Here is a 27,426-nt window from a genome sequence, read left to right on the forward strand (position 1 = left end):
CTTGTAATTTTTTAAATAATAATAATTTTTATGTGAAAATTTCAGAAATTTTGCTAATTTAAAACCTTAAAAATAATTTTTTTATGATAAATTTCATGTTATGGATGATATGATTATTTAAAAATTTAGAAATATAGAAAATGATAAATAGATTATTAGAATATGATTTTTTATTAAATAAAATTGAATGTTTTTGTAATATGAGAAGAGAGGTCTTTAAATAAAAGATAAATGCAACACAATTATTGTTAAATTAATTATTTCGAATAAAAAATTGAAGTAAACAATAAAGCGGTGTTTCACCCTTCGCACCGTTCATGTCAAGAATCAAAAATTGTTAAGAGGGCCGTGTGTGGGTAGCATATACTCTGTGGAAAACAAGCAAGCAGTTCTTGAAAATTATGGGCTATTGTTTGTTCACTCTGTTGATTTTCCTAGCATTTTATGCTGCTGCCGAAGCTTCCCACTGTGCAACCAACGGCAAGCTTTGTTTTTATAATCATTATTACTGCAACACATTCGATATCTCTGTCGGTTGTTTTAACAAGCAGTTTCCGTGCATGTAGTAACTTAGTGAATTAACGGTTTTTCTGGAATTATCAGATTATGAATTTGTGCAGGATTACCAATTCTGAGGAATATTAGTGAGATTGGCCAGGATGATTACGGAAGACCCGGTTTTTCTCACACTACTATAGCTGGTGCTGTCATGCACGGTTTTAAGGAGGTAATAAGAAACATTTTTTCCTTTGTTTCACCGAGGTTTTCTTCATTCAGTAGCAGCAGCGACGGATTGGGAAGTTAGTAAAGGTGTGTCAATGTATTTTTTGGTGGTGAAGCGATCATGCTAGCCCAGCCCCTATTCACCGGGCTTCTTTTTCCCATTTTTGAGTTGTGGATTGACTTTCATTTGATTATTTTTTGCCAACGATCGGTTTAGTATGTGGTTTTTCATGATAGATTGAGGTGTGGCTCCAAACATTTTCTCCGGGAACCCATACTCCAATTCATAGGCATTCCTGTGAGGAAATCTTTGTGGTTCTAAAAGGGAGTGGTACTCTTTATCTTGCCTCGAATTCACATACAAGATATCCCGGGAAACCGCAGGAGTTCCATCTTTTCCCGAACAGCACGTTCCATATACCTGTCAATGATGCTCATCAGGTTCAATGAACTCTCTTCTTCCTGTTGGTGTAGAAGAAATCTGTGTATGGGTTACCTTTCCTTAACAAAAAATGTTTGTGTGTGAAAATATGGGCTAGCAATCCTAGGTCAAACAAAGCTAACATGATCAGTAGAAAAAACTGCTTCGTGAATGATGATAGTGACTTCCCATTGTTATTCTAGAATAATTACAAGAGACTGAGCTTTTCTTATTTTATTAAGAGTTACTCAAAAATTGACTTGGTTATAGTTCAAAACTTTCAATTTTCTGTATCGCGGACCATTGAACTTATATTGATGTGTGCTATGTTTTTTATTACATATTTCCTTTTTCTGTTCTTATCAAATTTTTCATTTTTTCGTGTCCTAATATTATTTTTGGTTGACAATCATGCCTCAAGAAAATGACATAGTGTCATCTCCCGTAACTCTGCAATAGCATGCATTTATAAATATCCAATGAACATTTCCATGTTCAATTCTGGCCACCAGGACAAGGTTAAAAGATTAATAATAATGAGAGGAGTTTATTTTGTTTGCTCTTACTCTGAACATTGGACATGGTCGTTTTAGTAGATCTATTCAACCTGAACTTTGACGTCTGGCTATTGGTAAAGATCGTTTTAGTTGTTTCTTAATCTCTCAGCAAAACCTAAGACCTTCAGTTCGTCAGAGTATCCCAAGTTTTCATCCTTTCATGTAGCATGTAGAAATTTTGATTGCATTTGGTTTCTACTAATTGTACTCGATTGCTATGTTACAGGTCTGGAACACCAATGGACTGGAGGATTTGCAATTTCTAGTCATTATATCTCGACCGCCAATAAAAGTGTTAGTCATTTATCTTTCCACTTTAAATTGCAGTTCATTGCTATAGCTCGTGACTTGTGAAGATAGGTTTTTCCTTCATTTTGTTTGTTTTCTTTACCCTTTTTTTGTATAGAAAAATCTGTCATAACTAACAGATCCAGAGTTCTGTTTCATCCTGAGATAACCTTTGTAAAACACATCATCAAACGCCTGGAGGGCTCTTTCAGTTTTACTTTGAGTACATAGTAGCTTCAAAATGGCTATCATGATATCGAACCATGTGAATTGAGAAATTTCACCGATGGACGAATTTAATGCCTAAAACCACGGTCATAGTATAAAACATTGAGTTTTAGTCTATCACCCATCTTTTATAAACTTTCTTTTCCACCCGAAGGCAGTTGACTTCATTTTGTTGGTACACACGTTCTATTATAATGTGGCACGTGGGCGTGGGCGTGGGCGTGTGACATGTGGCGAACATCCATATGATTAGTATCTAAAGTGGAACCGAATGTCACAAAAGAAAATATTAATGAAATGATTCTGTAGAAAGTTGATGGGTGGCATATTGTAGTGAGCAAAATCTCTGCATTAGGTTACAGTTCGACAGTTTCTGAAATTTGATTACAGGTTCATATATGACGATTGGTCGATGCCGCATACAGCTGCCAAATTGCAATTTCCTTATTATTGGGATGAAAAGTGTTATCAAACACCTTCAAATAAAGATGAGCTTTGACCTTGTCGGTGGAAGTTTTAAGTCTACTATCTGAAGAACTTCAGTTACAAGTCCAACAACAATAGCTGTTGATATCTTTGGACCTTATTTTTCTGCAATAAACTATAGATGTCTTGGGCTCGCTGTATAGAATACCACTTACATGATTTAGAAATATATCAAGCATGCACTGCAATATTGAGATTCGTGCAGCATATAAGGGTTAACACGTGCAACCTCATTACATGAAAGAAAGTATTGATAAAATAAAATCTTGTGCTTGACAAAGGATCACAGGTATGGATTTTAATAAATGACACAAATATATATAGTATCATATACCAACGTCTTGAAATATAGAGGCCTGGTTGTTTTTACCGAATACGATGCTGAAATCGTTAGCACTCAGCCTTTTCATGCTGTAATAGGAACTCAAGGTTTTTCAGGATCAAGGGTGTAATTTCTATGCATGGCTTTCTTCCTGCTATTAATATATTCATCAGACTTCTCGTTAATGTTGGATGCAACACTAAAAAGTGGCCCAAAGTGCCATCGTGGCCTATGCGCATGATGCTGATTATTTGATTTTGTTGCATCATCAGCTGAAATATTGGACTCTTTGTTCTTGTTTCTCTCATCCCCTTAAACAATTTCTTCAATAACAATTTCACTTTCTACCTGAGCATTGCTTCCATCAGCCATCATAGGAAGAAGCTCCAAAATTGGGAGCCCTTTTCCTCGTGTTTTTTCCCTCTTGTGAGGGGAGTGATCAGTTTCTGCAGCCGAATGGTTAATTTCCATTCCTTTTATCTCAAAGCCCCTGTGATGTATGGCTTGGTCATGATTCAAAATTAAGCCGGCTTTCTCTGGGGAATTATTCAATTCCCCAAGTTCATCAATCTGTCTCCATCTTTTTGGGCTCGTTGTATGTCTGAACTCGACCTCGATCTCAGAATCCGAGTAACCATTAGGCTTGTTTGATGACATATCAGAACTTTTCCCATTCTTTGTTGATGGTAACTCTTCAGGAACTTCCTCGGAACCTAGAGTCATGGAACGACTCAGCAGGCTGATGACAAAATTGATCAGCCTTCGATAGATACCAACAGGCTGTGTATTACTGCCTGTTTTCTGCATATTTTTGTGTGTCCAAGAATGCAGTGTATTCTATATGCGTCTAATCCATTATAAAGCCTGCCAGTGTGTTTATCAACAAGCTGTGTTTGTCCAAAATGATTCCATTCTTTGATTTGGGGCTAACAAAAAGCTGAAAATCTGATGGAATAATGGGGGACTAGTATTTACTTAATTAGTAGGTTTTTTTCCCCTTGAATTGTTGGTTCCACTTTCCAGTTAGCCAATAGAAAATAAAAAAGAAAGAACAGATTATGCACACCTCACACGGTATATATAGTATGGGAGAGGACTTGATAGTTGATATCTACCTTCCTTCAAGCATGTTTCGTTCCCTTATAGGAGCAAAACTAGACTACATTTTTAAGTAACGTGGCGTGCACAACGACATATATGCGTATCAGCCTGTTGTGGTTATATTGATAATGATAAAATCTATGCTACGTGTGTCAAAAATTAGATCGGTTCTCTTTGAACATTTTTGAAATCCATGAATTTATAATGTCTCGCTTTACATTTTTAGTTTGTATTAACTAATGCAATCAATTTCAAATTCCTAAGATATTGAGTCATTTAAAATATTTCCTTCACATCATTAATTACTAAAAATCCATAAGTATTCATAAAATGATAAAATATTGCAAAAAAAAATAAAAAAATCAAGAGTCAGTAATATTTTCCTCTTACGTGCAAGTGCTACTATTGTTTTATTTAATATCTCTAGTTTATTCGATTTTTAAAAATATTCATCTTCATCATAGTAGAATTATTGAAATTACATTACATTAAACACTAAATACATTTACAACTTTGGTATACGACCAAGTGTCGAATGAAAGCAAAGAACGTAAGCATACAAAAGAATTTATCTACCTTGGAAAAGAAGTTAGTAAGCTCTCGAACATTTAGCAATGCACATCCCTACCAGCTCTTTTTTTTTCTTTTTTTTTTTTTGGGAAAGAACCCTACCGATATTTTATATTTTAAATTAAATTTTTCTAAAGGTAACCATGACAATGAACATCTTTTCTAAGAAAGGCTATATTTTTTTACATTTTCAATTAGATGCAATAAAATTTTGGATTTCATATGTCAATTTTCGAATACTTTCAAAGTGAGCAACGACGATGACACAAATTGCTCGTTTTCTTTAATAATAATAAATAAATAAATAAATAAAAACCCATATAGTTACGCACGACTGTGAGCAAAGTTTCCTCCAAACCTACGAACCCAATGAATTTCTTCAAATCCATCTTATCCGACGATCCGGACCCTCCCAAATCCGATGCGACCAGCCCGGATACTGCCGTCGAACAACCTCAGGACGACCGGCATCAGAGCGGCGTCATACAGGATGATTTTTATGATGGATGGAGTTTTGGTGGTTTGATCAAGACAATATCAACCCGATCTGAATCGGTGATGGAAACATACCGCAGAGATCTCAAGGAATTCGGATTGGGTCTGAAAAAGGAGACTGGAATCATCCGAGATGCTGCTAGCAGGGCGGTGAAGGATCTCCCGGCTTCTTTGGAAGCTGGCGCTTCAGCCGCACAAGGCGCGCTGGATGGAGTGATGAAATCAACGGTTGATATTATCTCTAAGGAAACAAAGAATTTTATGTCGGATGGGGAATCGGAGACGCCTGAAACTAACTGGAGCTTGAATACGAGTAGGTATAGTCGGTTTGAGGCTCAGTTGAGTGCGATTCAGAGTGATTTGAACACTTTCTGTGAGGAGCCGGAGGATGTGGACGATTATAAGAGGTGGAAGTTGGAATTTCAGTTGAATGAGAGGAAGGATGAAATTGAGGGTTTGATTGGGGATGATGGAATCTTGGAGAGTGTTTATAGAAAGTTTGTTCCGAGGGAGGTTGATCAAGAGACCTTTTGGTGTCGATATTTTTATAGAGTTGATAAGCTCAAGCAGCGGGAGAGGGTAAGAGCAAATCTTGTGAAAAGGGCTATTGCGGTTGGTGATGATGATGAAGAATTGTCCTGGGATGTTGAGGATGATGAAGACGGTGAGAGTGTTGTGAAGGCAAAAGGTGCAGATGATATGGGAGCGAGTAATGGAAGTTTGAAGCCTTTGGAAAAACTTGAGGGTTCAAATGGGGGTCTGCGAGATGACAAGGAGATGAAAGATTTCAATGTGGGTGATGGCAGTAAGGACGATGTGACGGAGTCAAGTAAGATAAGTGTAAAAGAACCATCTTTGAGTGAAAAAGAACTGAAGTCTGATGAAGTTGTTGAAGTGACGAGAGATGGAGATGCGAAGAATGAACGAATTGTCGAAAAAAAGATTAATGAGAACATGGGTGTGGAAGAGAAGGGCGAAACAGGTGAATGTGGTAAAGGAAATGATGTTTCTTTGGCGTTGAGTCATAAATCAAAGGTGGTGGAGGAGGAAGATCTAGGGTGGGATGAGATCGAGGACGTAGGAAGTGGCGACGAGAAGAAAATTTTGGCTACTAGTCATGGTGAGAGACCAAAAACTGCGGATATGAGGAAGAAGTTGAATGCTACAGAAGATGATGAGGATTTGAATTGGGACATTGAAGATGATGACGAGCCAGCAAAACCTTGACATCGTGTGAATGACAAGAAGTGTCAATATTTCGATTCTACTGTGTATGAGCTTTGTGGAGCTTGATGCCTCATAAACATCGTGAACACAATGGTTGGATGTGAAATTGAAGGGGTTAATTGTGCCTCAAAGCCTGCTTACTTACCTGGTACAGATCAACAAGAATGCAATTGTATAGAAGTCTAATTTGAGCTCATAATTCAACTTAATTGTTCATTTGGTACCATTTCTGTCAATTTGTGACAAAGTTGCACTTTTTATGTAGATCGGTGTTTCCGTTGGATGAATCAGAGCTTATGTCTTTGTGATTCAATTGTTGACGTGGTATATTTCAAAGGTGCAATCACACAGTTGAAACATCACATAGTGTCATTACACATTTTACATTAAACAAGCATATTTTCTCACAATCCAGTAATAGAACATTAGAAATACTATAAAACATTATAGTAATCTTGTCAATCATTGAAGGCTTATAACTTATCCAAGAAACATTACGAAATTCACAACATATAGCAAATCTATCGTTCTACATGATTTTGGATAATCCTCCGCCTCATCCATATGCATCATTGATTAAAAACGATAGGTTGAAATTCGACCTTCTGGACTGAAGTTCCAGTTTGATGCTATCTTATATGTGATTTACTTCGTGTGAAAAGTTGACGAATTGTGAAGAATTTAGTGTGTAATTCCAACCTGAACATCATTCTTAAATATTCTTCAAGTGTTAGGGATGGATGTAATAATAGTTGGTCGTCTCTTTTACGCAAGGAATCAGATTCTAGTGTGCCTGAAAGTCTAAAATCCAATCAGTTGTTTGTCTGGGAATCAACTATGAGTACTGGTTCACTGATTGCTACTGCAAACAAATTTTAACCCATGACTTCTGTAAAATTCAATTGCTTGCAATCCTTCCCCTTAGTCATCACACAAGCGTGTACAGATCTAAAATTTGGGAGACGGGCATGTCATATTAGCTAGTTAAATACTCGATTCATAAAGAAAATGATCACCAAGTAAACGGAAAAGGTAGCTCAAGCAGTGTTAACCACTATGAGCTTTGAATTTAAGGTCATTTTGTTCTAACATCCGAAGATCAGATAACCAAATATTTCTGTTCTTCTATACATAAAAAACACACCAAGTAGTCTATGACGGGATTCTATTCAATTTTAAGATATTCTTACATTAAATTTTGACTAAATATGTTTAAAACTTAATTCTACATGCTTGTCCTTTATTGTTTGTCATACAAAGATTTTATATTCTGTTTGGATTGATAAATTTGATCAAATGAAGTGTCCGAATTTATAAATTTGATTCAGATGAATTATTTGATAAATGAATTTCAAATTATATTCATCTCGAGTGAATTCAATCACTATTGAAATTGCTTATCTCGATATAAAAATTGAATTTGAAATTCTACGAGTTGCATTTTGTATGAGATGATTTGAATTTGAGTAAATATTTGAAATAGAGAGATATTATTTTTAGAAGAACATGAAAACTGAGGTGAGATTTGTAATTTGTTTAACTTGAGTTTAGAACTGAATCAACTAACAATTTATTGACAAAAAAAGTAGTATTTGAAATTACCAGGGAAAAAAAAAGTAGTTGGCTAGACGAACAATAAATTTGTGCATATGTATTCGAGATTACTCAATCAAAAATGTCACCTTGAATTTTATCAATCATGTTGATCCGAGCCCAAGCTCAACCTTGGTTTCAGACCCGCTCTAGGCCGAGAGTTGCCCATTCCGTATTGACGCAGATAACTACGTACTCCTTTCTGGACCCGGCGTCAACCTGACGTCGTACGAAGCCCTATCCAATTTTTTTCTTCCTAAAACCCTGATTTTCCAAAACCTTGTACACTGCACCACGCCTTTGCATTTTCTCATTCCTGTTACTCTCCTGTTTATACACTCGGAAAATGGCGTCGGTGGTTGTCAGAAACAAGAATTCGAAGCGGGTGATCGCACTTGTGCCGCGAATCTACTCGTCGTGTTGCCGAGGATCCGCCGTCTCTTCGCCTTTCCCTGCACTGGAATCCAATATCTATTCCACCTCCGTGTACAGTCCCTGGTGGAGATCCATGGCTACCTTCACTCGCACGTAAGATGCGTTTTCTTGTTTATGGAATTCAGAAATGACTAATACAGATCATCGCTTCTCTTTGGCGTATTTTTTATAGTATTATTTTTTTGATCATTTTCTCTAGGTTTAAGCAAACGCGCAAATAGGTATCTTAAGGTTTTTTATGACGCGAGTCTGATAACTTGGTGTTAATTTAATTGATGTTATACTTGTTTGCAGAAAACCTCATGTGAATGTAGGAACAATTGGGCATGTTGACCATGGAAAGACTACGTTAACCGCAGCGATCACCGGGGTAGGGTTGAAAATAATAATGATAGTATTGTGATGTACTTTTCTTTCTTTAGTATTGATTTGTCTGGTTCATGTAATCGTAAATGGTGCGGTATCGTATATGTTCTTTGTATTTCAAGGCCCTCAACACATTTTATTTTCGCTGTAAGGTCTTGTCAGAAGAAGGTAATGCTAAAGCTGTTGCCTTTGATGAAATTGACAAAGCCCCTGAAGAGAAAAAGAGAGGGATTACAATTGCCACGGTTAGGATATTTTCTGTATTTTATCTCATATTACTCTTCCCTTCAACATTATCTACTTTTGCTTGTGCTGGTGCTGGATCTTTCGTCAAATATAGGTTTTATGAGCGAGTTGATGCTGCAGGCTCATGTAGAGTATGAAACTGCAAAGAGACATTATGCTCATGTCGACTGTCCTGGACATGCCGATTATGTGAAGGTCTGGTGCGACTTGCTCATGTTTGAACGTTCCAAACTTGAGTTACTCCTCAACCCCTAATTCCAGTACTGTAATTCATGAATGACTTTCTTATCTTGGATACTATTCGATGAAGATGGAGGTTGGGTTTATTTATGTTTGGAAGCGATTTGGTTAAATTGAGAAAGAATATACGATAGGAGAATATAATTGAAAGGATTAAGATTGAATCTTGAAGACCTACTCCAGTAAACTGCCATTTTTGGCTCTGTTAGTCATCGTTTGCCAGTATTAGGAGGTAATGCAACTCTCTCTGATGATAACGCAGAATATGATTACTGGTGCTGCTCAAATGGATGGGGGTATCCTTGTTGTGTCTGCCCCTGATGGTCCGATGCCACAAACTAAGGAACACATTCTGCTTGCACGCCAGGTTTACATCTGAACATGAATCGATATGCACAATTACGATTCATGGTTCTGCTGATCATTTTGTTTTGCACTTTCTTTATTACTCTGACTACTATAGGTCGGTGTGCCGTCACTTGTGTGCTTCCTTAATAAAGTTGATGCTGTGGATGACCCAGAATTGTTGGAACTTGTCGAAATGGAACTACGTGGTAATCTTAAAGTTTGATTCTGGTATGTCTTTGGCCTTTCTATTTGATTGTAATTCTTCAAATTACCTTATTGTTTTTATAGAATTGCTGAGTTTCTATAAGTTTCCTGGGGATGAGATTCCAATTGTCAGAGGATCAGCTTTGTCTGCTTTAGAGGGCACGAACGAAGAAATAGGGAAAAAGGCTATATTAAAGTTAATGGATGCTGTAGATTCATATATTCCAGATCCAATACGTGTACTTGATAAGCCTTTCTTGATGCCCGTGGAAGATGTTTTTACTATTCAGGTAAACATATACTTTGATATAAATTAATTTTAGAGTAATAATTCTTGTTGAACTTTGACACCATAAACTTCTAAAGTGATGATGGTTCATTATAGCTAAGGAATCAGTCCATTTCAAATGTCATGGTCAAACATTTATAAACATAGTTGCATGTAGCTAGGGTAAAAAAAATATACGTCCACATGATGGGGAAACAAATATTAATAGTAATGGCTACGTGTCTTTAAAGATTTTAGTTTCTAAATGTGGTGACTATCAAAGAAATAAAATTAAATATTGAAATGTGGTTAATTTTTCTTTCCTTTTACGTACTTGTTAATATTTTTTGTGATGCTAATTGATATTACCGAGGTGAAGATCACTGGTCATCAACAAAATTTTGACGTTCAATGTCCCTTTTTCATTTTTTTGATGAAGTGATTTTATACTTTGCGAAAACATGCTACATTGGTATTGATATTTTTATCTTGGTGATTTCAGGGGCGTGGAACCGTTGCGACTGGCCGGGTTGAACAGGGAATAATCAAACCAGGGGAAGAAGTAGAGATTTTGGGGCTCTCGCTGGTGAGTTGTAGCTTTGTTAATTTATCTGGACGTGTGGTTTTTAAACAGTGTTTGGGAATTTTTTATGTGCCATTGATTTAAAGTTCATGTTCAAGCGTCCTAATTCTACTCATTAATCTTAGGAAGAGGCTGGTGGAATTCATTAATTGATTGTATCAAGTTTCAGACGATGGAATTTGTAAAACTTCTGCATCATCTGTTCATAATTCTTGTTAATTAATCTATTAGATTAAAACTGGAAGCAGGTTAATTGCCAGATTTATGAACACTAAATTGGTTGAGGCTGCACAAACAGACTTGTAGTTTTCCCCTGGAAGATATAGTTATTTTTTTGTGATCAAATCTCGTAATGTCGTTTTATTAAATTTGGCACATATAAACTAGTTGGATTTGTTTTCATGAAGGATTAGTTGTTTTTCGGCATTCAAACCATCCTGTGAAACAACCTTTTTGTTGGTTTAGGCTTTAGACGCTTATGCCTGAGCTAGCTCGAACAGATTTTACTTCTTCATTTTTTGTTCTGGTACACTAATGCCATGTCTCTTTGTGCTACAGAACAAACTAAAAACTACGGTAACTGGTGTAGAGATGTTCAAGAAGACTTTGGATTTTGGTCAGGTGAAGAGATTAATTTCTGCCTATAATAATTATTTTTATGCTGCACCTGTTACAATAATTTTTTTTTTCTCTAGGCCGGTGACAATGTGGGTCTGCTATTGCGTGGCTTGAAACGTGATGATGTCCAACGAGGGATGGTTGGTGCACTCACTGGGATGTTTACTTCTGTTATTTATTTATTTCATTCACTCTTATTGGGTGCACCACCTTTGTTCGTGCGTGATAACTCATTGTTCAGGAATCAATGAAGTTGTATTTTCAAATTTCCTATCGCGGTGCTTATACAACTCTATCTGTTATCTGGATGGTTAACAGCCTGGTTTACAGTTTGTGTGTACAGAAATCTTTTAAATGAATGCTTTAAAGGCATCTGCAGGATGTGTTGGGGATATCATTTCTCTGTTCCTTTGGTTCATTTTATGCAGGTGATTGCAAAAACCAATACTCTTAAAACCTACACAAAATTTGAGGCCGAAATATATGTCCTCACAAAAGAGGAAGGGGGTCGTCATACCGCTTTCTTTTCGAATTATAGACCTCAATTCTACATGAGGACAGCTGATGTCACTGGTAAAGTTGAGTTGCCAGAAAATGTGAAGATGGTCATGCCCGGGGACAATGTAACTGCTGTTTTCGAGCTTATCTACCCTGTTCCTCTTGAAGCAGGTACAGAGGCTATGTTTCAATTATAGGTTTTACTGGTTGCCCATTTTCTGATCCTACTGGGCTTTAACTTACTGTGTTTTTTTTGCTTTCCATTTGGTTTTACCAATCTTTGTTTGTTTACCTGCTGAGAAAATATTCTGATTGTTATTTTATGAGTCTTAAATTCAATTATAAAATCCTTTAACCTCCTGGATCAGTACAATCTTTTGATGCTCCATTGTTACCATCTGCTGTTATTTTCCAACATTGCCTTAGTTCCGTATTTGACACTTTTTTATTATGCATTGCTTGTCCTTTTTTGTTTGAGCAATTTCTAGCACTTGTCTCGAGTCATTCCTGTTGCAAGTGCTGTTTATTTTGTTAGTCTTTCATTCAGTTCAACCAGAGAAAGGGAGAAACTATAGATGTTAATATCCTTGATGCCTTAAATTCCTATTAATTTTGGAATAAACCGATTGTGGACAATCAATCTGAATCTAAGCAAAGATGTCAACTCTGCCTTAATTCTGGTTTCCAATAACTGAGAAAATATGTATGCATTCAGCTTATCTCTAGTTTATCCATTTTGGAAAGAACTGTGATGATTGCTTTTCTAGGATATTCGAGTGGTGAATGGTGATGGCATTATAATTCTTGATTATTTACCGTCAAATTGCTATTTCAGAAATTAAACCATTTCTTTCCAAAATGGACAGGCCAAAGATTTGCTCTGAGAGAGGGTGGCCGAACAGTTGGTGCTGGAGTTGTTTCAAAAGTTATGAGTTGAACTTGAAACCAATATAATCTTGCCTGGTTTGCCTCCTTTCCCCTGTAGTTCGCCATTTGTTCTGCCTTTGATTGCTAATATCCTCTGGCTTTGCCGCAAAATGGTTTGATGCCCTTACCTATAAGGTGCATTTGAGAATATTTAGGAATGCACACAAGTGATTTTGCAGTGACTCATTAGTCCACAAAATTCTCGTCTATTTATCTATAGTTTTCTTCATGTATCATCAATAATTAATTTTGTTTTGAGGCTGCATCCTCGTATTAATTGCTTTTCCCTGCAACGTAATGGTGCTGGAAGTCTGGAACGGCCCTATTTGTCAGTACTAGATGATCCCGTGTTTCTAGTCTATAATAATTCCTCAAAAAGTAAGAAAAGATTCCTATTCAGGCGCAAAATATGTTCTCTCTAGATTTTGGATTATTTTATGTTATACTTCTCTCTGAGCTAATTTGTGTTCAGACGTTAGGCTTTGATTTATCAACAAATATTTAATTGTCTATAAAAATGTGAGGTCTCACATCATTTAATGATATTGTAATTGGGAGGTTTGGGCTTTTTCACTGTTGCCAGCAAAATTTTAAATAATTTAATAAAATAAAATAAGAAAAAAGAGTTTGGTGAAACTAATGTGTCACGTCTCTTGGAGAGGCGTGACTTGTCATCTTTATTTAAAAAAAATTCAAGTCACGCCTAATGACATGGCGTGATTTATATAATTTTTTTTAAAGTCAAGTCAAACCAATTGAATAAGTGTGATTTGTTTAATTTTTCTTTTAAAATAATTGTTGGACGCTTGTGATGGAAGAATCATTTAATGTGAAAGACTGTTATTAATTATTGACATATGGATGTATTTTTCTTTTCTTTTACAAAGAAGATGTTAAAAATAAATTTATTTAAAATTTGTGTGTTAAAGTGATGTAATGTATCACCGATCAGTACTAACATGACTTGTTTTTATCTGAAAATTTGCTTATATATCATTTGCCCTCGTTTCAAACGTATTATTCTTGTACTTTTATAATTTTTCATTTCTCTGGTTTTTCGTTCGATGTTTGATAGATTTACGTGTGATGTTTGATTAACAGCACTTGAAATTTTTATGCTTTAAATTAAGTTTGTCGTTCATGTTTGATTAAAACCGTTAATTTATTTGTGATTATATATTTGCAGATAAAATTTTGATTTTGAACTTCTATTTGAGGTAAGCGTTATATAAATTAATATAATTGAGTATTTGAAAATATATTTGCAAATAAAATTATTTTTTTAAAAAAAAGTTATCAAGTCACGTCTATTCAATTGGCGTGATTTGTTTTTTTTTTTTTAAATAATAAGCAAGTCAAGCCCAATTAATGGTCGTAACTTGCTTTAGAAAAAATATTAAGCAAATCAAGACATCTCATTGGATTATATTTTTAACATTTCTTAAACAAATAAGAATAATAATGATAAGTTTATCATGATAAATGATTTTGAAATGTCTTTATAAAAAAATAATTATTATTATAATTACAAAAAAATTAAATCAACATAACACATAAATTATATTTTAACATAAATAATAATTTTCTCTACAAATTTAATACTCAACATAAATAATTATATTAGTATACATACCTAATATTGATAATTGAATCAAAATATACTTGCAAAAAAAATTAAAATTAACTCAAAATTTGAGTCAATCCAGTAAACAAGTTACATAAAAAAAAAAAAAAAAAAAAGAACTTACTCGAGATGAAAATAAGAAAAACATAAAACACAACTCTTTATATTATATAAGCAAACTATGCGGATACTTTCAAAACAGATAGAGTACATGGCTTTGCAGCCTTTCACTACCATCCAATTATCAATAAAAAAATATCATATGGCTTTACAGCCTTTGACGATATCTCTTACATTTCATCAATGGACAAGATATAAATATATTTCTTTTAAATAATTAAATTAAAATTTTTCTTAACATCTTTTTTATAAAATAAAAGAAATATACAAGCATGTCTCAATCTTTCACATTTCCTCACGCACGATCGAAAAAAAATTTAATAGGCGTGACTTTCTTATTTTTAAAAAAATATACCAAGTCGCGCCCAATTATACGGCGTGAACTTGCTTTTAAATGGCTTGACTTGCATTTAAAAAAAATTCTTAGTTGGCATGACATGCATTTAAAAAAAATTCTTAGTCACGCTTCTTTCAGAGGAAAGAGGCGTGACACATTACTTTAAGATACTATTTTTTTTATTTTATTTAATACATTATTATATATTTTATTGTAAACAGTTAAAAGAACTGCGGTGTAGCATAAATTAATAGGTTTTTTGGGTTTTTTTTGTGCCTTCCAATATCAATGAAGGCCACTGTCTTTACTCTATATAAATATGAAGTTTGACAAAAACTTGTGTGAGACGGTCTCACGGGTCGTATTTGTGAGACGGATCTCTTATTTGGGTCATCCATGAAAAGGTATTACTATTTATGTTAAGAGTATTACTCTTTATTGTGAATATGTGTAGGGTTGATCTGTCTCACAGATTAAGATCCGTGAGACGGTCTCACATGAAACCCACTCATAAAGTTTTTATTCACGTCAAGTATGGATGTCAAAGAATTCATTATACCCAATTCCACGTTATGCATTATATTTATTAATACTATAATTTCTAAAAAAATTACTAGAACCATAATTTTGCATTAACTTTCATTTTAACCATAACCATTTTGACAAAGACATTGATCTTTTCTCATTACCATCCACATTTTCCTTTTTTTTTTCCACCAGATACAAAAAAATTTAGCCAGGGAATGATTCCCTCGACATCAATGTATTTTGTATTAATGTACTTTTGGTCATTTTGACAAAGACATTGGCTTTTTTCATTACCCTTCACATTTTTTCCTTGTTATTGTTGGGATCTTTGATCAAAAGAAACTAAGAACGAGAACACTACAAGCTGAATTGAATGACACACTTTTATTAATGATAACTTTGGCTTAAATAGCCATACAATACACGATCTTAACATAAACGAGAAAGCAACCCACTTAGCGTAAATAAAGCAAAGTGGTAACAGAAACTTGGAACAATTCAAATACATGTAGATGTCCCTAAAGACCAGGACTTTATTTTAAAAAAGATTGCAGTAAACTCTTTCATTTTCTCCCTTAAACTAAATGCTGTGAAACAATTAGTTTATACCAGAAATTTCACATACTCCCAACAGCAAGCTTCTGAAAAACTTCAAGCTTCAATGGTTTGGTCATTATGTCTGCCACCTGATCCTGACTCCCACAATTAACTAATTCAATTGTTCCCTCCTTAGTAAGATTCCTTAAAAAATGAAACCTCACATCAATATGTTTGCTGCGACCATGCATAACAGGATTTTTAGAGAGTTTGATGGTTGAACTGTTGTCACACATCACAGTAATACAGTCTTCATCATAATGTCCCAGCTCTTTTAAAATTCTCTTCATCCAGACTCCTTGACAAGCACAAACTGTAGCTGCTACAAACTCAGCTTCTGTGGTTGATAAAGTCACAATAGGCTGTTTTTTTGAACACCATGTAACAGCACTTGAACTCATTAAAAACACGTAACCAGATGTACTCTTCCTATCTTCCATATCTCCGGCGTAGTCGCTATCCGTAAACGCCAACAACTCACCATTTCCTCCTTTCCTATAATGAATTCCATAGTTCACAGTCCCTTTCAAGTATCGAAGTGATCTCTTAGCTGTCTGTAGATGAATTTCCATTGGTTTTGCCATATATCTACTTATGAGACAAGTAACAAACATCATGTCAGGTCTCGTGGCAGTGAGATACATCAAACTACCCACCAGCTGCTTGAAGTACGTCTCATCAACAGAGTCTCCATCTCCATATCTGCTTATTTTGAAACCTGGAACTATTGAACTGCCAACTGAATTACTTTCCAGCATACCAAACCTTCTAAAAACCTCCGAGGCATATTTCCTTTGGCATATATAAATATCATCAGACTTTTGTAGCACCTCGATCCCAAGAAAAAACCTCATCTTCCCCAAGTCAGACATATCAAACTCTCTTGACATAGAGCTTTTAAATTCAGACACCATAACTTCATCATTACCAGTAAAAATTAAATCATCAACATAAACAATTACAATGATAATTTTTCCTTCTCTGTTTCTCTTTGTGAATAATGTCTGCTCGCTGTCGCACTTCTGAAACCCTTCATCAATGAAAAGTGCTTCAATTCGACTAAACCAAGCTCGTGGAGTTTGTTTTAATCCATACAAGGCTTTGTGTAACTTGTAAACTAGATGCTCACTGCCTTTTTTTTATATATCCTCTTGGTTGCTCCACATAGACATCTTTATTTAATTCACCATGGAGAAAAACCGACTTGACATCCAGCTGAAAAATAGCCCAATTCTTCTGTGCAGCTAAAGCAATAATCATCCTTAATGTATCCATCCTTGGCACTGGTGCAAAAACCTCTGTATAGTCCACTCCATACTTTTGAGAGTACCCTTTAGCAACCATACGGAGCTTTGTACTTTTCAATCTTTCCATGTTCATTGTATTTGGTTTTGTAAACCCACTTCACTCTTATTCTTTTGGCCCCAGCTGGCAGTTAGTGTCCATGTTTGGTTCTTTTCGATAGATTTGATTTCACTGTCCATCGCCAACCTCCAATTTGAACTTTTTACAACTTCCTCAAAATACAATGGATCGGTTGACACCAGTAATGCCATATGAGCTTCATCCTCAAATAGATCTTCACCACTAATATAATCACCCATCCACGTAGGAGGTTGCCTCTCATGCACGAGATTGCCTCAATCCACTGGTAAATTTCCAATCCTCTTTCTGGTGCAGGCTTAAATCAAAGGAGCGGGAGTTAAATCGAACCTGATTTGAGCTCCGATGGAAAGAAAACTGTGAAAGTCCTGCAACAAAAAGGAGAAGCTCAGCACTAGAGGAACACAAAACGATACGCTGCACCAATAACGCTAAAACATAATCATTCAAGAAATTACGGGAACAGTTTCTTTTTGTTCCTGGTATGAAATTTCGTGATTGAGGGGTGAGCACAAAGTTCAATTCTGGAAAATATTATTCGTCAAGCAAAATCCCAATCTTGAAACAAGGGGTAAAAAGGTTACTGCCACCACTTTTTTGCTTTCAAGGTTTCTTGGGCATATGAACCTTAACAAAGCTAAAAAAATTATACAAACTCAGACTCTTCTATACCTTTGAGAACCTGTAGTAGCCTGGTTCTAAAGCAGGGGGGCAGCCATGCGCGGCCATCAAACAGAGCTCTGCCATCTCTCCCTCAGAGAGAAACCCAGTTTCGGATAAAAAGAGAGCGCCTTCTTCTCTGCCAGTCTTTCAAGGGTCGTAACATGATTTGGCATATCCTACACCGCTCCTCAAATTTACAACACATTTAATTAATTAATCGAGGCCTTGTTTCGAACGAGTTGGCGGGTCCAAATCCAGGGCGCCAAAAGCTATTTTCCATTTTCTTTGTTTCAGGAATCTTCGCGGAGTGAGAGCAAACACCTATCAGCGGTAACCCGTTTGAGTAACATTCTCCATCGAGTTAACCAACTTGGTTAAAAATTTAATATGAATATGTCTATGATGCAACGAAAAGAACAATTTGATCATTCTAAAAACCAAACGATTAACATATCAATTGATATTAAATAATTTTCCAAATATCTAGATAATAATATTTTGAAAAACTTGTGTGAGACGGTCGTATTTTGTGAGACATATATCTTATTTGGGTCATCCATGAAAAAATATTACTTATTATGCTAAAAATATTACTTTTTATTTTAAATATCGAAAGGATTGACATATCTCACAGATAAAGATTCGTGAGACCGTCTCACAAGAGATCTACTCAAAAATATAAATACTGGGGATAATTGTATTATAGTTCAATCATCTTTATTGAACAAAATTACTATATTTATTGGCCGCAAATATGATTTTAAAAAATATTTTCAAGAAGGAAAAAGGTATAATTGACCGAATAAAAGAGAAATATAAGATCCGTCACAAAAAATTAAACCTTAAAACAATCTTACAAAAAATTAAACCTTGAAACGGTCTTACATGAATTTTTTTCTTATTATTACTTCGACAACTGGTTTTCCATTTTCAAAGAGCACACGGTTCCTGGCATTCCAAACTTGATAAATGCAAGCTGCTAGTGCGGTGGATCTCATCCTTGTTAACGTAGAGTTACCCCTGTAGTTAACACTGAATGCCTTCAAAATTGTGTTGGCTGAACCCATAAGTTTCCTCATTCCAAGTCACTCTTGAATCTCTTTCAAATCATCCTTGTTAACGTAGAGTTACCCCTGTAGTTAACTTATGGCTGAACCCATAAGTTACCCCTGTAGTTAACACTGAATGCCATCAAAATTAGATAAGACTACAGTATGCATCTTCGAGGAAGTACAATATATTATGAAATGTTACGGGTCTATTTTAATAGCAAATATAACGACAAACCAGTGGTCAGTTCACGTGGTTTTAGTTTCCCATGGGCACAAGCAGCAAGGGCAGAATCAAGAACAAAGGGAACTGCTTCCAGAATATCCCAAGCAGGTAATTTAAGACACAGATATGAATCATCAGTTCCAGATGCAATTGAGCTAGGAGTCGGCGGTTGACCGCCTCTGTTTATTCTTTTGAACATCATGTTTAGCAGCGCCTCAACAATCTGATGAACAAGAGAATAGAGGCAATGCATTCCTGATGCTGTCGGTACCAACGCTTTAGTTTTGGAAAAGAATCCATGAAGATGGGATCGGTGGAAGACGGATGAACCAAACTTGACAGCCTACTTGCTGTATTTTTATTCTTTAGTTGCTCTCCTGTGACTGTACCTCTACCCCTGGCTGCCCTTGTGAGCCTCGCAATAACCTATAAACTCGACAAATCTACTCGGCGTTTTCTAAATTTGGTTGGCCCGGCCTTGAGTAACCTTGGCATCTGTTGCCCCTGGCCTTGTATGTCAATAATAGCTGCTTTATGGACTCAAAAGGTAAAGCGCTGGAGTGACTTTCTTGTCTTCTCTGCAGGACAGACGGTCTTCCACCACGATACTGATGCTGTTGTCCAACTCCTGAAAGTATACTTTACAGCAGTACTTGGGTTAAATTTTTCTTTAGTATCAAGCAACAGTTGTGTTGGTGCTCTTCTTGGTCATGGCTTTGGTTCCCACTTTACCGGTGGATTATCTGCAGTCGCTCCTGGAGTGCTATATTCACGAGTTCATCAGTCAGTGAGAAATGTCATGTTTATCACAGAAGAAATTCTCTCTTCTGACGCTCACAGTCAAAGATATTCTGAATTTACGGTTTACCCAAAGGAAAAATAGAACTCAAGAAAACCAAGTACAGCTCGAAGTATGGCCCGGTTTCTCTTGCATCTTCAATGCCCAAGTGAAGACTGCAGCTTCTCTGGTTTGGGTTACCGCGGTCCAAATTTGGTTCGAATTTTGATTGAAGAAACTCTACCCTCATGGCTAATATCCTCGATTCTTGGGTCAGAATCGATCATGAGTGAGAAATCAGGGGGTATGGTTGCTATGATGGTTGGTTATGCTCTTGCATATTTCACCGTATATACAGGTATATTTGCATGGGGAGTGGACTTGACATCACCCGCGTCCGAGACACGACCTAAGGTTCTTGAAAAGCACTAAGAATTCCTGGCAAGTGCCTTGGAAGGAAAAATATCACTCGGCTGCAATAAGGCTACTCATAGAGCATACGTCACCAGATACATAAGTTTGATGGTTAGCTGCACCCCTGTTTGGATGCTGGAAGTCGATGTCGAAGTCGTAAATAGAGTTAGCAGTGGATTAAAACATTGAAATGAGGAAGACTTGGCGCAGTCCCTTCTAGGAATTAGTGGGATTAGTACTATGGGTGCTGCTGCTGAGATGATAGTAGGAACAGGATTTTGAATTTTGTTATGTTAGAATCATGCTATCTTAGGATTTTTTATATACTTAAATTGGATGGTATATATCGAGTATATCTGTTAACGACTAGAATTTCTTATACATGTTCATTCACGTTGATTAGATAAACTATTTAATTCTTTTCATAAAACAGAGGGATGATATTTTTCTATTTGCTCATATCATCACTAGTTTAAAAATAACATCCACTTGATATTAACTTATTTTTTCTGCAAGTGCCACCTTTTTCTTTTTTCTATTTAACCTACTATTTTTTAGACAAAAATGTGTGTTACTTGCATTTTGTCTTTAAAATCCATTGCGATTTTATCATAGCTAATTTCTAAATTTGTATGAAAACTCATACAATTGATTCACATAAAACGTGAGATAGAACTCTAATATAAAACGGACCACATGAAGTAGTATATTGTAAAACATATGCAGCCTTGTTGTGTGACAAATAGAGGGCAGGTATATTTTGCCCTCAAAAGGTGGCCAAAATTACATAATTTGTATCATTTTTTTGTGCAAGGTTGTTTTCTACTTACGTTATCATTGTGCAAATTCTTTTCGATAGTTTTCTGTCTCGGTGTGAAAAATACAATAAAGAACATCTAACCAAAAACTTTATTTAAATAAATTGTTACAATAGAAATTCTGCTTTCAAATTAATTTTGATACTATGAGTATTGATTTAACAGAAAATCCAGTTTTAGACCATCTCTAAACTTCAAAAAGGGCATGTAAATAAAGACTTTTCACACCAATTTTAATATTAAAAAATTGTTTTTTTTGCAAAGAATGAATATTTGCAAGTAAGAAGTTCATGACAAATAAGAAGTGACTTCTTCTAATATAACCTCAGGAGTTATGCCACCAGAACAAGATTTACTACTCTTGCGTGAGTTCCTCTTTGTAGAAACAAGTGGATTATTCTCTTCATCATCAATAGCCACCGGTCTATCGATTTCGATACCTTTGAAAACCGGATGCACATAAGCATCTTGCAAGAATGCTTTCAAGTTGAGGTTCGGCTCTGTTGCCTTTTCTAACGTGTCCTTCACCATTGCATCCTGCTCGTTTTAATTGTACGATTTTGACTTCTTTTATTTATTATATTCTACAGTACAGTTTATAGGATGGCTACTAACCTGTAGTGGGAACTTGACGAATGCTGACTCGAATCGTCCCTTGCAGAAGCGGTGAAACCAGATGGTCATGATAGGCAGAACTAGCAGAATTGGAGTTGATTTAGCAAAACTTTTTGTACTCAAAAGTCCCATAAGCAACAGTTGTGATATTATTAGTCCTATAATCACACGACGGTGCACATCTGGCCAAAATGCAGCGCCACTCTCATATTTCTGATCATATACGTTGATGATCTGCAAAAACAAGAACCATAATAAAGATCAGCTGGTTGTTTTTTAAAATTAGATGACTTTGTAGATATACAAAGGATGACAGATTACACAAACCTGGTGGCGAAATATGACGTAAGAAAAGGCAAAGAATATGATGATGAAAGGTAAAATAAATGGTGTGATGACTGCGTATACGAGTCCCAACAAGAAATATAGCTGTATACGAGGTTCTGATGTGGCGACATTTATAGAACCAGGTTCCATTGCCAGTTCCCTGTCTTTTTCGGTTTTCACCAAGAATGTGTTCTTGACGTGGAACATTATTAAAGGAACCAGTCTAAGAACCTCTGCAGCTATGCCGGCCCAACCATCGACCATAATATAGGTTATAAAAAAAGTGGCTTTCATTGGAATGGCAACTCCCACTGTTATTGGAATCCTGCAACAAAAGAAAAAACTTAAATCAGCACTGAAGAAATGATAATTTCTTGTGTTGAATTTTAACAAGACAGCATACTCTGATGGGGACTGATTAAGGAACTTTTGGAGCTGCTCGAAAGCTGCACCAGTGATGATACTTCCAAAGAACACGTTGACAAGTACAAATATATGGTACTTCCCAGCTGATGTTCTATCCAACAATGAAAGGGACGTATGACCTTCTATTTTAGACATCGTCATTAGAATTGTTGGAAGAAGAATCAGAAATATTTTCAATGCAATTCCAGGAAGAAAGCCTTGAATAATAGACTTGATCCCTTCCCTACAAAAAAAGTCAGTATGTCAAATGTTGCTTTTACCGAATAAAGACCTACTTCAAGAAAGACCAGTCACGTTCACTACCTATCAATCAACGGTTTCAAGAATGGGAGGACCTTTTTGATGCCATCAATGCTGGCCATGGATTGAACAATGGCAATAGGAATCATGAAAAAGAACGTGAGACCAAACAACGTAACAGCCATTAGCAGTTTTTTGACGGCGAGTTGAACGTATGGTATTGCAACATTATCCCAATAAACATCTCTTGGTTCAGGAGCCCATTCTGTAAGCCAAACTGTTGGATTGCTCGTTTGCTGAGTTTGAGCACAAACAGCTGCAGCCCATCGGGATTTAAATGAAACAAATGCTGCAGGAACTATGGCCTTGGGGTCACTCATGACCCTTTCCCTTTCAACAGCTTCCTGAATCCACACAAAAGATTTTAGAAATATGGAAAAGAAGCAGACTATAGAGTATAGGGCCAATTGCTGGACGTACCAGTACAACTGAAATTTTTAAATCATACAACATTTCAGTGACATGTTTAGGTTTTTATGTCAATTATGCAGCCACGCTCACAGCAGGACGAGCAAATAGCAAAAAAGTGCAATGGATTGAGCTTAAAAGGGGTGGCCCCATCAATCCTTCTGATAGAAAGATTAACTGCCTTTTGTTAGTTCTTTACAATGATACTTTTATCTTAACTCGTGAACATACCCGTTACTTCATTTCGAATTGAGAAATAAACAACGTAGCAGCTTTGCAAATTGAAAATGCAACGGAGAGCATGACCAAGATTGGGAAAAGCAGAAATTTGCAGATGGACAAGAAAATGTTGCACCGATACAAGTTTTAACTTAGAATTGAAAATTCAGACGTGCATTTGCAGTGTTAAAAAGCTTACTGCTTCATTTATCCTCTGAACTTGTTCTGTATAGTAATCTATGCAATCCACTGACTTTCCCCAAAGACCCCAAAAGCCTGTCTATAAAAATTAATAGGCAGACTAGTAAGTACATATCTTAAAATGAAAATATTCCATTGAACAAAACCAATATCGAAGGAACAAAAACCTTGGTTCGGGGCCTCTTCTTGGGATTTCTCTCGTGTCGTGTTTTATAATAAGTAAGCCAATTGAGTAAACTCTTCTTCTTCTCCACTAGTTTAGCCAGTTTTTCTGCATTGTACACCACCTGAAATTCGATTTTAGACAGAATAAAAAAAAAATTCCACAGCTAAGTTCATTTCCCCTTCTGGTCTTCTTTTAACATAAACACGAACCTGATGGGTGAGATAATGATCCGGATGATTCACGCAGAAGAAATGCTCGACGTGCTCGCTCACTGATTCATCAGGATCCGGAGGAATATTTCTCACGAGGACCTCAAATTAAATATTTATTCATAATCCCAACATATGAAATATTGAATCACGAAAAAAGAGGAAGATGTTTTGCTTTGCACACTTACAGTGAATTGATCAGGACGACGACTTTCAGAAGCTAGGAACTGTAATCTCTTACTGGATATGATACTATATTCTTTGTAAAGGGCGTAGCATGTCCAAAATGTGAATACATAAGCCATAATTATATGTGCCAAAAACCTGAATAAAAAAACTAGAAAAACATCAAGAAACTCTATTTACTTTCACTAGTGAATATTTGGATACATAATTCTTGGAGATATAATAACCATTTTTCGCAAGGGCTGCCTAAATCAGAGAACTTCGCTAATGTAAGATTTGAAAATGCACCTCATTTAAATATCAGAAAACGAGGAAAAACGACTCCAACACTCACCTCAAAGACCCCGAAGGAACATTGGATATCGAAAGCTTGTCAATATCACTAAATGTTAAATCAGTGATATCCTCCAGTGTTTTCCCAGTCCAATTCACAGGCACCAATACAGCAAAAGAAAGTACAGCTATTGGGACAAAAATCTTCAATCTGCATTCAAGATTTTTCACCACAGTTATAGACAAGCGACATGAAAAACATGGGAATAAGCATGGTTCCTGCATATATACTCACCCAAGAAGATAAATCCTAACATATACAGCAGAATCGAGCCCCGCGTGATCAATCAGCTCAGGCTCGGGCATTCTTAATGCAGCTGGCATCCAATTCAAAAACTTAAGATATGTTTTGAAGTCCAAGTTCACAAACTTTTTCACCGATGGGCCTGAGGACTTGGGGCTTGATCTTATACCCTTCTTGTACCATTTTGGGAAGTATACTCTATCGTTGAACGGCTGAAGGCGTAAAACCGCAAAGGCCAGAAGAAATGCCAATGCTGAGAGAAGGTTGATAGCTGCTGATACTGCAATGTCTTGAACACTAGCCATATTCTTCTACGAAGAATATTGTTATTCAACTGCGAGTTAAAACGAAAAGACGGCGTGTAATTAATAGTAAACAAACAAAAGAACTTCATTTATTGGTTCACGGGGAAATTTTCCCGCTTCGCACGCATAATCTTTGTCTGGACAAGGAAAACATATCTGAAAAATCAAGAAACGAGAACTACTACGGACATAGAAAGTTTAGTAAGAAAGAAGAATAATCTTTCTGATAAAAGATTGAAAGAATCGAACATAAAACCGAGATGAAATCAAAAAAATTCAAAGGAAGAATCGTTTTCGTTACCTTTTATTTCCTAGAAAGACCAGAAAAACAGAGCCGCCAAACAAGGGTAGGAAATGCCCCGTATCTCCTCGCCAATCAACCGGATTCGATGAAAGAATCCCAATCGGATGAATTTAGGGTTATTCCTGTGATGACAATTTGGGGGATGAATTGGCGGAGGCGGCAAGAAGATCTGGACGGCCAACTGATCATTGGTTTTGCGAGTTTTCTTGTTATGGACAGTTAACGTTAAACGATCCTACGTTGGGACAACAAATTTCGAATCCTTTAAATGACGAAAATACCCCGCGGGATCCATAAAACTCCCAACATAGAATCAGTCATTAAATAGGATTCACAAAACTGGATGATTATGTTAGAATCGGTCCAAATAAATATGGCAAAACTTTGTATAAGCCGATCTTACAAGTCGTATTTTATAAGACGAATCTCTTATTTGGGTCATCCATGAAAAAGTACTATTTTTTATGTTAAAAGTATTACTTTTATTGAATATCGGTAGGGTTGCTCCGTATCATAGATAAAGATTCGTGAAATCATCTCATAAAAGATTATTCATTAAATAATACCTTAAGTCTTCGATATCGTCATCTCATAAAAGATTATTTTTTATCCTATTAAAACATGCATTAAATAAATATAAAAATTGTAATGCCCGAGAATTAATCACTGTTAATCAAGGATTATTGATTTATAATTTAACGCGATTACGAAATGGCCAACTGAGACACGATTTAAGAGAATGTGCGTCAATTTATTTTGAATTTTTAAATGTGTTGCCGAAGCACCACCGCACCCGCGCTCATGGTTAGACCGCACCCGCGGTCGATGTCCAGTAGGGTAGCCATTTTTGAAAAACTAAGACCGCACCCGCGGTAAGAAACAAGACCGCACCCGCGGTGCAAACAAGACCCCACCCGCGGTCGTAGTTTTGTGGAAAAATGGATGAGGATCAGTACGCTGAGCGCACCCGCGGTCCGGAATGTAGCGCACCCGCGGTGAGACGTGTTTTGCAAAGATGAGGCCACCTCGTCGAATTCATGCATGGCTATATATATCATGATTCTTTCGAAATAATCAGCCAAAAATCGAGAAAAGGGTCCGAGGAATTGTGTTGAAAATCCTTACGCCTTTTGTGAGAAATCCGTCCGTCTGATTTTGAATCCGACTTCGGTATTGAGTTCCTATCGACGTAGGCTACAACTGGACGTAAGTTTTACTACGTTTTGACATGCTTTAGAATTATGATATTGTCAGAATTGAATGGAACTCATATATGTTGTTCTTGACATATTAGACATCATAGAATCGAAGTCAGATTAAGAAACAGACTGGTTATGGAATTGTTATGAATTTTCTAGGGTATATTGATTTATACCAGACAGATTTGAATTGTGATTGGATTACGGATTGTATTGGATATGGGTTATGGATTGTAACTGTGATATGAGGATATTGTATTGACGGGGATACTGAGTTTGTACCGTTATGCTGTTGATTTTGAATTAAATCAAGATTGATCATATTGTTATTGATTTGAAAGGTATATTGACATGAGATTATTGATATTGTCATTGCCAGACAGACTGTGAATTCAGGACTTTGACTGAGCCAAAAACCGACAAAGAAAGGTATAAGTCAATGTGGTATTGGGAGATCGACTTGAGTTTCCCTAAATCACATACTTTACTTTATTGCATTGATATTTGCATTGATTTGATTGATGTACTTGTTCTCTTGAATTATAGATAACAGGTAGTAGATGAGGAATCTTATGACAGAAGTTCCTTGATAGTGGTGGAATCGCCACGGGAACATTGCACGATGTCTCAAGATAGGATATTATCGATAGAACTACAGTCCATGACGGTTAGGTCAGGACACCGGATGTTGGTTATATCGAGT

At 36.1% G+C, this 27,426-nt stretch overlaps 4 protein-coding genes and 1 pseudogene across 4 annotated transcripts; 4 read left to right on the top strand and 1 right to left on the bottom strand.

Moving 5' to 3' along the window:
- The first annotated feature begins 273 nt into the window (after window positions 1-273).
- On the top strand, window positions 274-3,032 carry LOC140840154 (auxin-binding protein T92). The gene is made up of 5 exons (XM_073207309.1): window positions 274-480; window positions 621-727; window positions 961-1,164; window positions 1,928-1,995; window positions 2,608-3,032. The coding sequence occupies exons 1-5, from the start codon at window positions 402-404 to the stop codon at window positions 2,714-2,716; spliced, it is 567 nt and encodes a 188-aa protein (XP_073063410.1). The 5' UTR covers window positions 274-401; the 3' UTR covers window positions 2,717-3,032.
- A 1,999-nt stretch (window positions 3,033-5,031) lies between these two features.
- Window positions 5,032-6,777, top strand: LOC140840156 (uncharacterized). Its single transcript, XM_073207310.1, has 2 exons — window positions 5,032-6,590; window positions 6,684-6,777. The coding sequence occupies exon 1, from the start codon at window positions 5,066-5,068 to the stop codon at window positions 6,416-6,418; it is 1,353 nt and encodes a 450-aa protein (XP_073063411.1). The 5' UTR covers window positions 5,032-5,065; the 3' UTR covers window positions 6,419-6,590; window positions 6,684-6,777.
- Window positions 6,778-8,087: 1,310 nt separating this feature from the next.
- Window positions 8,088-13,037, top strand: LOC140840157 (elongation factor Tu, mitochondrial-like). Its single transcript, XM_073207311.1, has 12 exons — window positions 8,088-8,539; window positions 8,741-8,816; window positions 8,965-9,057; window positions 9,179-9,253; window positions 9,561-9,665; window positions 9,762-9,852; window positions 9,935-10,140; window positions 10,621-10,704; window positions 11,260-11,322; window positions 11,397-11,459; window positions 11,748-11,988; window positions 12,684-13,037. The coding sequence occupies exons 1-12, from the start codon at window positions 8,358-8,360 to the stop codon at window positions 12,752-12,754; spliced, it is 1,350 nt and encodes a 449-aa protein (XP_073063412.1). The 5' UTR covers window positions 8,088-8,357; the 3' UTR covers window positions 12,755-13,037.
- Window positions 13,038-19,314: 6,277 nt separating this feature from the next.
- LOC140839318 (mediator of RNA polymerase II transcription subunit 33B-like) lies at window positions 19,315-20,890 on the top strand (annotated as a pseudogene).
- Window positions 20,891-21,559: 669 nt separating this feature from the next.
- Window positions 21,560-25,732, bottom strand: LOC140840158 (CSC1-like protein At4g02900). The gene is made up of 12 exons (XM_073207313.1): window positions 25,522-25,732; window positions 24,907-25,249; window positions 24,673-24,822; window positions 24,341-24,476; window positions 24,153-24,254; window positions 23,945-24,064; window positions 23,776-23,856; window positions 22,953-23,293; window positions 22,627-22,872; window positions 22,224-22,548; window positions 21,897-22,130; window positions 21,560-21,818 (listed from the first exon to the last, which is right to left on the bottom strand). The coding sequence occupies exons 2-12, from the start codon at window positions 25,218-25,220 to the stop codon at window positions 21,570-21,572; spliced, it is 2,298 nt and encodes a 765-aa protein (XP_073063414.1). The 5' UTR covers window positions 25,221-25,249; window positions 25,522-25,732; the 3' UTR covers window positions 21,560-21,569.
- Window positions 25,733-27,426: the final 1,694 nt, after the last annotated feature.

This window comes from Primulina eburnea, chromosome 8 (assembly GCF_022965805.1).
Source record: "Primulina eburnea isolate SZY01 chromosome 8, ASM2296580v1, whole genome shotgun sequence".
Taxonomy (NCBI): domain Eukaryota; kingdom Viridiplantae; phylum Streptophyta; class Magnoliopsida; order Lamiales; family Gesneriaceae; genus Primulina; species Primulina eburnea.